The sequence below is a fragment of the Nasonia vitripennis genome, assembly GCF_009193385.2.
Source record: "Nasonia vitripennis strain AsymCx chromosome 5 unlocalized genomic scaffold, Nvit_psr_1.1 chr5_random0002, whole genome shotgun sequence".
In the NCBI taxonomy this organism is placed as follows: Eukaryota; Metazoa; Arthropoda; class Insecta; order Hymenoptera; family Pteromalidae; genus Nasonia; species Nasonia vitripennis.
In genome coordinates this window covers 834,489-849,754 of record NW_022279652.1, presented here as the reverse complement: position 1 = coordinate 849,754, position 15,266 = coordinate 834,489, and the positions used below count along the sequence as shown (strand labels likewise).

Here is a 15,266-nt window from a genome sequence, read left to right as displayed (position 1 = left end):
AAACGATGGGGTGGCAATATTGAAAATGTTTAAAGGTTAGGCTTATGACATTTCTACCGTCCAGGCAGTTGGATAAAGCCATTAATTATTGTCACAGACGCACATGTCTGGAAACGCGAGCTTGTGAGACGAGTCAGCGATAAGAGTCTGCCAAGCCGTACTACAATGCACCGCTGCGAATGCATCGTAGACGTTAGCTCCGTGATTAGAGCACATCAGGCCTCTGGCTTTCGGGTCCGCGAGTTCGAGTCCCGTCGTCTACTGTTTTCCCTTTCGACTCCGTCTCCTTTCTGCCCGTTTCATTATAAACATGAATAAAAAGAAGAAGAAGAAGAAGAAGAAGAATAAGAAGAAAATGTACACTTGTAGCGTTTAATGTTTACTGCGCATACGCTTGCCCGTTCAAGGGCGTAAGAAGTGGGAACGCCTGCACGCCGCAAAAAATTTCTTATTAGATTGAATATTCTCAACAACATTAAGTTTGTTTGAGAAGAAAGCATAATTTTTGATCAATTCAAAAATAAATTCTTTTTCAAATGCAATACGTAATTTGAGTAGTTTCTACATGAGTTCAAAGATTTATAAACAAATTTACAACATATTAAAGAATTATAAGAAAGAATTATCAAAATATTAATAAAATTCAATTCAATACCACGACATCTCGGACCACAAATAAAATTTTCAACTTTGACGAAACTAAGTCAGAGCGTTTCAATATATTATAAGTTTAAAATTGTTCGTAATCAGTAGTATCCCTTATATTTATAACATTTTTCTTTAGATTTTACTTCATATAATTTTAGTCCTGCAATTCAGGTCGTTTGCTTATTATACCTTTTACAGCTTGCAAACAAACGCTCATAAGACCAAAATAATGATTAAAATTTTGCACTAACAAAAATATAAAAGTGGCGCAACCACCTATAATGTAGCAGAAGCTAAATATTATCGTCATAGAAATTTTTTTCAGACTAGCCAAGCATTCAAGCTAGTATGATTTTCATTTTTGTTTAATTTAATTAAAAACTTGGAAGAAGAAAAAAATTTGCTTTTAAAATAAATTATGTTATAAATTGATATGAATTCAAATATACATTCTTGAAGGTAAGTTTCATAATATAAATAAAGAAATATAATGTTTATAAATATTATTCAAGCTAAAAATTTTAAAGTGAACGAGATAATATTATATTTTTTAACTTATAGTACATTGAATATTGAAAGATATTAAAAGTATTATTTTATTTTGAAAGTATTCGTTCTTTATTTTTTATATTGTTTCATATCGTTTGAAATATAAGTAGTACATTATTTCACACATAAAAAAGCTTTTGTCCAAGACACCATTGAGAAAAATTAGAAAAACGTCTTGTAAAATTATTTTTTTGCATACGTTATTCTTGCTGTTTATTAAATTTTTAATTTATCATTTTTCGACAATAATTGCGCAAATTTAAAAATTTTTTTCTAAAAATGTTAAGTGTATTTATGACTATTACGTTTTTTCACCGTGTCTTAATTTTTGTTATAGTTTTTCTAAATTTTTCACTTTTATTATTTTTAAAATGATAATATCAGAATTTTTGCAGTTGTAATAAAATATAATATATAATATAATAATATAATACTTTTGCCCAGTTTTGCCTTATTTTACTATAATTTGATAATATGGAGAGGAGTTCCAATATCTATAATAGTTTTACTAAATTTATCAAAGTTAGACAATATTTGAACAAATGTAAAAATTTCTTTGTAACAAATGTATTACAAGCGTATTTACACTTTTTGCTTATACTATTATATTAAAGTGGAGTATAAGCAAATTTTAAAACATTTATTTAATAATATCAATTTCTGAAATTTTTTACGCATATTTGATCTCAAACAAGTGATACTTTCGTTAATTCTGAGCTATTTTTAATAAAAATCAGATAAGATATAGCAAATAATTTATTTTAAACCCGTAAAATTCATCTTACTTACTAAAGTTCCTTACACATTTGACTTTGACAAAAGAATAAAAATATACGTTGTACAATTTTAGATCATTAAAACAAGAGTAACTTTATCACAAAAGAATACTTACAGTCGATTGTTGCAATATTTAATGTTACTAAAAATTAATACTTTATTTTCATTTAATGTAAACCAAAAAAAATAAAGAAACATTCATTAATGTATATAAGCGATGTAAACCCTGGCAGAAAAATCCATAGTTTTTATTTTTTATTTTTACTGTTTTATTTTGTACTTGTATTTAGATTGTAGTAAAATTTGAATATTTATGATAAATCCTAGCAAAAAGTGTACCATTTCGTAGAAACGTGTAAATAATATTCTAAAAAACTATTCCTTTCCTCAAAATTTGGAAAATTTACCATAACATGCATTGAAATACATATTGTGACAGGCGGAATAGCCCATATAACAGCTAGTCGGTACGAGTAAATGAGTTTTGCGTCGTTGGCTTAGTGGTAGTGCACGCGCCTTGAGTTCTCGGGGACGTCGGGTCAAATCCCCCTCGTCGATTTACTTTTTTTGCAATTTAGTTCCCGAAAACCCGTTACAATATATGAATTAAAAATAACAAAATTATATTTAAAAAATTATAAAATAAAAGATAAAAGCAGTGAATTTTGTCACCAGGGATCTAATATATTAATTTTATGCAAGTCAGAAAAACAGCTTGAAACAATTTTTAGAATTTTGCAAATAAAACATTTAAAATATTCGGCTTATACAGGTAATAAATAAATTATAAGTACTTTATATTCAATTACTTTTCAGCTCTCTAAAATAGATGTACTATAGTATAATTAAGTTGAGATTAAAAAAGGAACAAATTGCAATATAGAACCTTCTTTTCTAAAGATTTCAAAAATAGTTATAAATGATTTACTAGATTTGTATAAAAAGATAGCCATTCCAACAGTCACTTATCAACGCGTATTACAAATGTTAACAACATATCATAAAAAGTATATAGCTATAAAATCAAATATGAGAACAGCTAACAGTAGCACATGAAAAAGAAAGTCCTTGAGAAGAATTCAAAATAGAATAAATCTTACGAACACTATTAACAAGACAAAGATATAATGTTTCAGCAAGAGCCACGGCAGCGATAGCTACATCAGTACATATGGATTACAAAATAGTTGAAAAAAATGATATATCATAAGCAATTGATAAATCTAAGATAATGCGAGAAACAAAAAGACTGTTTTAACACAATATAAAGTGGCAGATGCAATCTCGGTTATAGGTGTTTACTTCGATGGTCGACGAGATAAAACGCTTGATCAAGAAAAAAAAGGTAACAAATTTTATCGAAAAGTTGTGACGGAAGATCACTACTCATTAATACTGGAACCTGATTCCCACTTCCTTGGTCATATCACTCTTGCTTCTGGAAACGCTATTACTATTTGCAATACTTTATATCATTATTTGTTCAAACATTCTCCTAGTATACTTGCTGACTTTACTGTTATTGGGTGCGATGGTACACCAGTTAACACTGGTGTTAATGGTGGTGCAATACGTTGTCTCGAAGAAAAACTAAACCGTCCATTGCAGTGGGTCATCTGCTTACTTCATTTTAATGAGTTACCATCTAGATATCTTTTTGAAAAAATCGATGGTTTGGCAAGAGGTCCACAAATGTTTACTGGTATAATAGGTAAGAAGCTAAAAGAATGTGAAAATCTACCAATCGTCTCATTTCAAAAAATTTTTGTAAAAATTAATTTGCCAATAAGTGATTACAAAATACTAAGTAAAGACCAACAGTATCTCTATCTTTGCTACAACGCTATAAAGTCAGGAGTCTGTTCACAGGATCTTGCAAATCGAAATTCTGGGCTCCTTAATTTATCTCGGTGGTTAACTACTGCAAATCGAGTGTTAAGACTGTACATGGCAACTGAGTCACCAACTTCTAAATTAATTGACATAGTTACCTACGTAATGAAAGTCTACATACCATTTTGGTTTCAGGTTAAAACTCAATCATCTATTAAAGATGGAGCCAAAAATTTCTATACTTTTATACAAAATACAAGATATTAGCTACAAAAATACCTTAATATAATTGAACCAGTAATTGAGCGAAATGCTTATTTCGCTCACCCGGAAAATATACTTCTTAGTATATTATTTGATGATTATATCTTTCGTATAAGATCAGTTCAGATAATCCTTGATGCAAGAAAACGACAAACAAATAATACTGTACGCCGTTTTCGCCCTCCTTGTATTTCTGTAATCTAAAGAATAAATTATTTAATGAATTAATAAAAACACTTACTTAAAAAACCTACACATTTTTACAAATGAAGAGCATTTTCTTATTTAGATTCCCTTTAAAATAGTTTCTGACAAAGATTAGAAAATAAGTAGCTAGTTTTAAAATCAAATGAAAATTATGTACGCATATTTGGAAACTTTAAAAGAATAAGATTAGTACAAATTTTGTTTGTACAATTTAAGCTGTATCTCAATCAGAAGAAGATACAGTGCACCAAAGCAGTAGACGAATACATTTATCGAGTGGAGATCCGAAAGCATTAATTGTGTTTTATTTAAATTTAAATCATGGACATTTAGAAAGTGAGAGGGTCAGAGCGCCGCCAGAATGCGAACCTTTTACGTTGGTTTTATAGAAAATAGCCAGACAGAAATGAGATCGTGATTTTAGAAAACAGCAAAAAACGCAATTTTCGCCAAAATAGCCAACTTTCAGCTCTTGCGACTTTTTTATTTATGATCGATTTTAACCAATTTTTCTGTGGACTGCTATATTTTTTTAATCAAACCCTTCTACTCGTGTTGTTAAACAATGTTGACAATTAAAATTTTTGTACTAGTGTCGAAAATAAGCAAAAATTGAATAAAACACAACGTTAATTTGAGGTTATGATGCAGCTTAGCAACGATAAATCCTAAATGTCACACGGTAGATCGAAAGCCCGTAAAAAAACGAAGAAAATTGAAAAATTTGAGTTAAAAATATCAATAATTAAAAATTTGGCTAACACGCGAAGATGGCGTGACCTTTTTTAAACGTATTTTTTTCGTATAGTAAATTTGCAAAATTGATCGCTCTATACCGACAAGAAAATTTTAATCTATCGCGCCCTCCTTGAACGTACGACCTTTTTTCATCAAATACTAACTTTTCTTAGCTATTAAAGTTGTTTTCTTAACAGTTTAAATTTTCGATACACCCTAATATATATATATATATATATATATATATATATATATATATATATATATATATATATATGGGACGTTCCACGTCAAACGTAACAAAGCTCTGCCCAAAATTCCTTTTGATCTAATAATTTTGAAAAATATGGAAAATTTAGCATTTTTTATGTACTTTCAATTAGTGATGGGCGTTCTTTAAAATTTTGTTCCCAGGCGGAGCTACGCGTTCCCTAACCTTACAAAATTACTACTTTACGAAATGATCAAGCTGTCAGAAATCACAGGGGCTCAGAAAAATTCTAAGCAACGACTATTTTCATGTACTTTGAGCTGCTGAACAAGAAGCCAACGGTATGTTTTACCGATACCTCACGCGTTCGTCCCTATCCTCAAAAAACACACCCCAAAATTGCTTTTTCACGCAGTTGAGAGGTTTATCCTGTGATCAACGGGAGGAAAATTATTGACGAAGTCTATTTTTATGAATTTTGAGCCACTGAATTTAAACACGAAGCTTATTTCTTTTGGTTTCTATTAGTTAAGTACATTCGATTAAAACCCAAATGACTTTAAAACCTAAATAATTAGATGGACGTACCTTTACTTTATACCTGTTAAAAACATTTTTGGTCGTATGTATACTGATTCATGGCTTCAAAGAAATAAATAGATGAAATATACTGGTTCGTTTTGGAAAATGATTGAAATACCTGTCATTTTAGAAAATTTATTGATTTAATTAACTCGATTACGTCAATTCCATATGGCGTTCATAATAACCAAATATTACTAAACTTCATAAGTAATCAGAACATAGCCCGCGTTGTAATTGAATTTATTCTGAAAAGCCTTAGTTGGGATATTCTAAAAATTACCAAAATAAAATAAAAATTTAACTGTTTAGCTATAAAATTATACTAAAAATAGTAGAGAACCGTAAAGAAGCATGCTTTACAAGATTTTACAGATTTCTACCCTTTTATATTTTATATTTTATCTACGTATTTCACATTATGTGCAATCAAACGTCTTTTCTAATTTTTTATTTTTCTGCAGTTTATAACATTTTTAAAGTTTAAAATTTTTTAAATTAATAAAATCCAAAAAGTGTGGACATTCCATCGTTTATTTATCGTTTTTTCCATTTTCCAAGTTCTTAAACTTTCATTCCAGCGTTTCCAAGTATGGTATTAAAAGTTTTTAGAACCGTTTCATATTAAGGCTACATTAAAACATTTACTAAACATATTTATTATTTATTTTATCATATCATGCTAATGAGAATTTTTATTGTAAAAAAAATATCAATATATTTAATTATATTTTAATTTTAAATATTATGACATATAGTAAAGTTAGTTTACTTGACTTAATTTTTTTTCAAGAGATAAATAGCATTATCATTTTTGTTAAAAAAACGAATACAAGTTAAAGATAATTTCATAGCACCTGCACGTTCGGTCTCGCTTCGCTTGTGGTAAACATATTTTTCTAATCAGAATTTTTATAATAAAAATATTTCTAAATTATGTTACCTATTTTGGAATTGCTTAACTATTATATTTAAAATATGTTTCGCATAAAACGCGTTTTATCAAACTATGATAATATTTTGATACTTCGTTGCTATGTATGTTTATTTGGAAATATAAGTTACAAAACCTTCTCATCGAAACAACTTCATCTGCTGTCCAATGCAACCAACAAAGATTCTAAACTTTAAAAATGTTTCTAAGTTTATAATTTTTTAATAATATTAATTGAGTTGTACTTGCTATCACTGTGTAAACGTTGCAGGCGCTACTCTTGTCATTGATATATTTTCTGACGGTAAAGTTATAGTAAAAATTGTATCACACGTTGTTTAACCTAGAATTCTTTTAAAATATTTAAATCAAAGTTTAGATTATTATTCTCATTTATTAAATTTTGATTTCAAGTATATTTAAAATAATATTATTTTTTATACTGTTGTAGTCCAGAATCTTTCTCTATAGTTTAGTTTTGTTTCAAATTCTACAAAATGTGTTAGCTATTACTTTCCACGTTGTATTTTTAATGACAGAAAAATTAGTTTCAAGAAGACACAATTAACTTTTAAGCTGATATAGCTTTTGTATACTTGTCCATGATTAATTGAAGCATCTAAAATATTTATAATGTTTAATCAATCTCAGTCCCGTGAGTAAATTGTAATCTATTGTTGTAAGAATTGAATGTTTTTAAAATTTCGTCGATATTTTGCCAGTATGTAATTTTGACAGAAGGACACTTCCTCAGTAGGGCCATTTCGCCAGGAGGACATTTCGCCAATAAGGACAATTCGCCAGAATGACACTTTGCCAGTAGTACATTTCGCCAACAATGATGAAAACTAGTACTACTACGGTATTAGAGCTGATGCTGTGCTGTACCACTATGGTATTTGAACTGCTACGCCGAGTCGGTGTTTTTGGGGATTTAGTTTATTTTTATATTATTGTGAGATCAATAAAAGATCCATGGTCAGTCTGAGTTGACCCGCTGGATTGTATGTGTGGAAGGGCGTGGGGCGCACGACAATCACATAACCCATGAGGGTTAATCAACACGGCATTAGAAGCAACAAGAAAGTAGACCCAACACGGTACTAGATCCAACACGGTACTAGAACCAACACGGTACTTGAACTACGGCGGTAATAGAGCCACTTGCTGCATCACCTCGGATATATTTCTATCATGAATTGAAAATTCGTACAAGTCCTTGGAAGTGCGATGAGACCAAGAGGTAAACATAAAGGAAGCGCGGCAGTAACAGAATTCAGGTGGAAATTTGTATTGTTTATGCAAACCAAATAGTATGCACGACTTTACATTATTGAATATGAAAATCGGCTACTGAGTTTATTCCAAAACTTGAGCTGCCTAACTTTTGCGAGTCAGTTGTATTGCGAGCGGAATCATCTTACTCTGAACTCTCAAACTGCAAACATGTAACTTATACTTAACCACGTGGAGCCGTTTTCACGCAACAAATTCTCGAGGCCTCGCGAGCACACTCAAGGTCCTATCCAAAGCCATCTACATTCCAGACAGCACCGGCGATAAGTGTATCATCTCCTTTTAAGTTTTAATGTTAGTGTAGCGATTGAATCGCTCAATTGTGGATTCATGTTTCCAGTGTTTTATGTGCAGTGCTAAATTGTACGTTTACTGATACTGGCCGAAGGAATAGGCACTCGTGCTGAGCTCCATGAGTCTATTTTACTTGTGCTCACAGACGTATAGTTACGGCGAAGCTCTGGCACAGTGAATGTGACTTACCAGGCTAACTTAACTAACAACTGCCCCCGTAAGCCGGAGAGGTTGAGTTGCAGTCTAAGGACTGCTAAGTGCCTTTTGCAATATCGGGCTGCGTCCGTATGTACTTGCCGGCTAGGGTGCATCGCGATCAACGACGTATATCACTCACGCGATAATGCAATAAAGTCACGCGTTACTAACAAAGACGTGGATCTTATATCCAACCATCGCTAGGTGGTCGCGAGTGTTCCTCTGCTACGCAGAAACGTATAATCTAAAGACGGATAACAAATTAAATCGAAACTACTTGATTCAATGTTTTTTTTTTTTTTTAATACGAAGAGAGTTAAACTGTGTTGTCACAAACTACTATATCGTACTAAAGATAATAATTCAAGTGTTCTTGCTCTCTCTGTTCTAGTTCCTTTCAAACAGTCGACTATAGTCTCCCATGAACTACAGGCTGTTCATTTGTTGCTGAAGAGTAATTCATTACACAGTTAAATTAGATTATTTCAATTCACGTCAATTCTAAAATCAACTTCCTTTTGAACATACTAAATTTACTTGTATAAATTTAATTATTATTTGTTCGGTTTTTATATAATAAAATTTAATCTTTGATTTTAATATAACTAAATATTTCCGAGAAACTTGCGAGGCGCATTCAGAGTTATTGTTCTGAATTTAAGATTTTGTTAATTGACAATATATTTTTTCTTTTACTACCACATTGATGTTATTGCGTTTGAAGTCATTTACCTACCCCAATGCTACACAAGTTTCCTTTCACTTAAATCAATTAGAATCCACAGTCCTCGCAATATATATATTTATTCATTTATTTATTTATTTATTTATTTATAAGAAAAGCTTTAACATAATTTACAGTTTATGAATAATAATTTTCAAACTTTTCAAAATTTGTTTATTAATAATTTATTGGTTAATTTCCGATTAACTCCTTAGGAGTACGTTAGCAAATATACATCATTCTGGTTACTTCCTGTTAATTTTCGGTATATTTCTGGTTCATCGCCGGTTATTTTTGGTCACATTCGGGTCATTTTGTATTTTTCTCATTACTTTTAGTTCATTTCCGGCTCACCTCCGGTTTACTTCCGGTCGACTTTTGGTCTACTTACGGTCAACTTCCGGTTTACCCGAACCCCTAAGGAGAGGTAGTTTTGGGGTTTTGTGCATTCGTAGAAAATACAGTGTCTACCATGGGAAGAAAGTTTATTTGAAACTCAAGTCAGATGTTTGTTTGTTACAACACCTTACCCTTGTTTGAAATGGCTTATTTTTTCCCCTTGATGCACAATATACTATTATCCATTAAACAAAAAAGTACAAAAAATGTATAGAATTATCTATGGAGAAAAAATAATTTTAATATAAAAGCAATACATAATTATGAAGGAAGCTACCAGCCGAACCAAAGGCGGCGGTTTTTTTTCGTATTACTATGTCAAAAATATCCATGAATTAAATTCTGTACACAAATACTTTTGACAGAATTTCACACTAAGCCCTTAAGTGGTGGTCGAAATAAACATTACAGTAGGGCGGTAAAATGCTGATTCCCCATACAACCTTCTACAAAAAATGATTTGAAAATAGTGCTTTTACCTCCTACTGCCCCTCCATATTAGAAAAATAAGCTTTCAAGAGTTTTAATATTTGACGTTTCTTTTTTAGCACAGCATTTGAAGCGTCTTCAAAGACAATGATATCTAAACCATCATTTATAGTGCTTGGTAAGTTAGAGAAATGTATACAGAAATATCTAAAAACATTACTGTGACAAAGTTGCATCCCCCATAATTGAGACATGTTAAATTTATTATGGCTTGCCATGTGCGATAGACTCAGTAAATCATGCACTGATTCACTGAGTCGATAGCATTGTTTTTAATAAGTCATACTAAATTAGTTTTGCAAGACACCAACTGGCGTCTAGTCAAAAACAAACATTAATCTGTTCGATAATCTACCAGCTAGCATACTTGAGCAGTTGTGTAGAAACTACCGAGCAGAGGTGTTATAAGGGTTAGTTTTTATTCTACAATTTAGCCTGCGAATCACTGCCATAGCGGCCGATCCGGAAAAGAGATTGCGCAGGTAGCCTAGGCTCCGTTCTACTGTATTCGCCCTTAACCACAATATTTTACTTGTATTTAAACGAGTTTAGAGATCGTTGCCGTACGGTATAAACGACAGTCATTGCATTTCTCTGTTTCTGTAAAAGCTTATCAACGTCTTGTACAACGTAAAGAATAAAAATGTGACGCCAACTACGCTATTGTAAGACGCAGTTTCTCTAAAATCAAGACTATCAACGTTTCCCGAATTTTCGCTATAAAAAGGCATTATCTTTCGAGTCTCGATGCAAATTGATCCCCTCGTGCAGTTTGCAAAGTCTTTACCAGAGCACTGACTTGGACAGAGTAGGCACGCCTACTTTCTCGCTTTAGGCGCTCACTCTCCCTCTATCTTATACCAGGCAGTGAGCCAGGCAGCAGCAGCTCGATTTTCGCCTTTTTCTTCGTCTATTTCGTCGTCGGCGTGCCCGCTCTCTGCCTCTCTCTCTCTCTCTCTCTCTCTCTCTCTCTCTCTCTCTCTCTCTCTCTCTCTCTCTCTCTCTCTCTCTCTCTCTGGCGGTGTGGGACTGTTATGGCTCTTTTTGGAAATATAATTCTAGCACTGTTATTCTGCTGTTGAGCCATGGTTCTGCACTTTTGCCTGACGAATAGTTTTGAGGTTATACTACTTCGCCATTACTACTCAGCCCGTTCGTTCGCTGCCGACCTTCGCTCGTTCATGACCGTCATCGTTACCGTCCGTTACACCAGTGAGGATCGGCTGAAGCCTACTCTGCTTTACACCAACCCGGTGAATCAAGACCATCTCCTGATTCTTCTTTGGCTGTGTGTGTGTGAGGTATGTGCGTTCAGGCGTCATTTGTGCGGTGAGAGAGAGCTCTAGCGCAGGCATCCTAGCCAATCTGAATCTCTTTTGGCTCCTATGCGTTGCTTTCGTTCTAGTAAATTGGCCTTTTTTGTTGGTCATTTATTTATTTATTTTCGTTTGCACGTGGTACAAGTTCAGTGGCCGATTACGTCACTTGTTTGCTTCATCGCGGCCTGTGTTCATGAAAGCATCAACTTATGTTTGGCGCGAATTTGAAATGCGTTTGTAAACTCACTCAACTTTGTCGGATTTGGCGTGTGTTCTTAAAGACACTCATTTTCGTTTGGCGCAAAATTTCATTGCGTTCTCGAACCCATTTTTTTTTTTTTGCCGGGTTCATCAGTTGTTCTTAACGCACACCCTATTTGGCGCGAAACTCTGTTGCGTTTTCAAATTCATCGGATTTCGATCAATAAGCCAAATCGATCTCTGTATTTTTACATTTACTGCGTTATGCATTGCGTTTTCCGCTTTTCCTTTTTTTATTGTTTATATTCTTGCGCTGTTATAGTTATGTATAGTTGTAATAATAATAATATAATTTTGCGTCTTATTTTTAAGTTTCGTTTTATTTTTATAATTTATATGCGTATTAATGCCAGTGTATAGGAAATGCGGCCGCAACGCAGTTACTCGTGCCATCAATGTGGGCTTGATTTTCATGAAGGTTGTCTAGCACGTTCCGTCAATAGTAAGTCCTGTAACGGCTGCTGCCTTAAAACTTATAAGGCACTATCTACGCCACCCGACATTACTCCGCTTCCTAGTCGCAGTGAGCGCGATTCTATTTTTTACGCCAGGCATGACCTTGGCTCTACATCTCTTCTCGATATTAGCGATCTAAGTATTGCTAGCCTTAGTTCGGAGTTCACTCGTAGTACTGACCTTTCATCGTTGACTGAAAATCAGCTGAACGACACTAGTTCACATCCTCTCCCTCGTACTTCCACAATGTCGATGCCTTCTAATTGGAATGCGATTTCTGTCGACGATAAGCTTGGCGAATTATGTAATGTCGTCACGGATGGTAATACTGCTCTTACAAGGAAAGGTACCCAACCCGAACTCACCGATTTTGATGATTTTCATATATGTTGTAGAACATAAAAAAATAAGAGACACGTATTTTTTTTTATCGGCTAATTTTCACTTTTAAGGGGTAAAAACCTCCCCTAAAGTTAACCCCCAAAAAGCGTTTTTTTTAAATATCTCGGCTTAAAATTAATATTTTTCAATGAAACAAATTGGAGGTTATTTCTTACAAAAAGAGCAAGTATTTCATGGTGATTTGAAGAGTAATGGTAGCATCCCTTATTTTTTAGGGGTTGAAAACATATATTTTTTGGCATAATTTTATAATAAAAATGTTTAAACCGACTAAAAAAAATTGGAAAAAATGTTTAAACATCCTTAATAACAAAATTTAGTTGACGTCTTTCGGTGTTTTCATAAATATTACCCCTAAGGGGGTAAACCACCCCTAACACAAAATAACTGTAAATATGTAATTCAATACATAATATTTCGTAGAAAGTTTGTATATAGAGGTTTTCGAGGTCGCTGATTACAAATCTGTTATCAGATTTTGAAAATTCAAAATGGCGGATCCAATATGGTGGACGGAAATATCGAAAAAAAATTTTAACTTTCAAAAAAACTTGTTTACAAATGTGTGATCTTTGTAGCCTGTACATGTGAACTAAAGAGCCTTAAACCCTAAACCCCTAAAGAACAAATAGGCTAAATGGTTGTGCATTTTAACCAAACGACTCCAAACCCCTAACCTCCAGACAAGCCGAAGGCCTATGCTTTACCGTAGACACGAGTATAGACATATTACCGATATTTTATTCTATCATTTTGTATGTAACAAATAACGTCTCGTTTTATGTTTCAATCAAAGATTATTTATTTTTCTGCTTTTATAAATTAGCATAATTTCAAAAGTAATTTCATAAATTATAAAGTATTTCATAAATTGCATAATTATATAATTTTATAAATTCAAAAAGTCCACACTTTTTTGAAAATGAAAAAACATAGGTTAATAAAATTAGTTTATCAAACTCTTTTGCGTTTTGTAATAAAATTTAATGTTGTCAAACTTGGGAGTTTTTCATTGTTACAATTATTTCGTAAGCCAAACGTTTTTTAGATGAATTCTCGAAGTAATGATTATTGTATCTATAGTAAAATATTTACAGTCTGGAATTCCATAATAATACTATTTGATACGATTTAATGAATTTATCAAAAAATCTAAATTTAATAATAAATATTATTCTAATTATTATTATTATTTTTCATTATCATTGCTATTATCAGTATTACTGTTATTATTGCTATTGCAATTATGCTTATTCTTCTTCTTATTATTATTATTATTATATTACTATGATAATTTTTGTTATTGGTAAAAATACATAAAAGAATATTAATACTCGAACTTCATTTGCAATTAAAGAACACGTTGTTATTGAAAGGGAATTTTATATGCATTCATTAGTTTAATGAATGTTATCGTACATTCAATGATAATTCCACAGATAAATGTCTTTCACTCATAAAAGTTGTTGACAATATGTGCGAATCAGTATGTTCTTTTTTTAGATTGTTTTCATCGAGTGTTTACCTCAGCTGCCTGTGTTATTTTTTAGGCAGTGAGTGAGTTTTGTGGGTATTCTAGTTCGATGCCGGAAAGTACGAATAGTACGTCTTTTTGTTTGTCAGTGGTATCATACAGTTGTAGAAAATTTTCTTTAGTGATTTTATATAGATTTACATTATTCAATTTCAAAGTGAATAAAAGTTGAATAAAACCAAAAATAGAGTTTTCCGAACATCACAAAGTGGAACGAGAATTCTTCTCCAATGCATAAATTAATGATTTGATTCAATTTACATTCACTCGTTTTATTCTGGTAGAAATGTAGCAGTCGTGCCTTACATGCAAAAACACAGCTTGTATAAATTTTACCGCTTGTTTTCATTTTAGATTGAAAAATGAAAATTAATCCGTTAAACGTTCTAAACTTATTATTAGCATACTTTCAAGCGTTAAACATACCAGATAGTGTCACGAATTATCACGAAACAGAGTTGGCCGAAAAAATAAAAGAAATTTTAATAGATGCAACACATGATTTCAACGATGTAGAAATGATTACTGATGACTCTTTGGATTTTCAAGAAGAGTATAAAGACCATAATGTGGAAATAATTGATGATGAAGTGCAACATCATTTTCCTGATCCGGATATAGCACCAACAAATCAATGTACAGCAGATAATGAAGAACTAGATTTTGAATCCAAAAAAAGAGCTGTAGAATTTTGGAGAAGTAGCAAAACGAAGCAAAATTTAAGTCTCAAAACAGTGCAAAACAGATTCAAAAAAGTATCATCTATTAGTCAGCTACGTCGTTGGGCTCATTCAATTAATAAAGGTGGCACGTATAGAGAAAAAGTAGCACAAATTTGTCAGTATACCCTGGATAATTTTCAAGCAGCTCTCGACAGTGGTTCAATTATCCATGATGAAGATATAATTCGATGGGCCTTACAAGCTAAAAAAGAAATTGGTTTTGATGATATTAGATTCAAAGCTTCTAAACATTGGTTACTCAAATTTAAGCAAGCACACCGAATAGTTTCTAGGAAAATAAATAAGTTCATAACAAGAAAAACACTAGAAAGTAGTGCAGAACTTACGGCTAAAGCTGAAGCATTTATCGATGACGTTAAATCGTGTATACCAAGGATTGGACTCGAAAATTTGTATAATACAGATCAG

General features: G+C 32.1%; 1 protein-coding gene across 1 annotated transcript in view; it reads left to right on the top strand.

Moving 5' to 3' along the window:
• The first annotated feature begins 971 nt into the window (after window positions 1–971).
• The window catches only part of Msh4 (mutS homolog 4), a 462,579-nt gene continuing 448,284 nt past the window's right edge, over window positions 972–15,266 (top strand). The window contains 2 exon segments of the mRNA NM_001159771.1: window positions 972–1,107; window positions 10,203–10,261. Of these exon segments, the coding sequence (NP_001153243.1) occupies window positions 10,231–10,261 (31 nt within the window). The 5' untranslated portion in view covers window positions 972–1,107; window positions 10,203–10,230.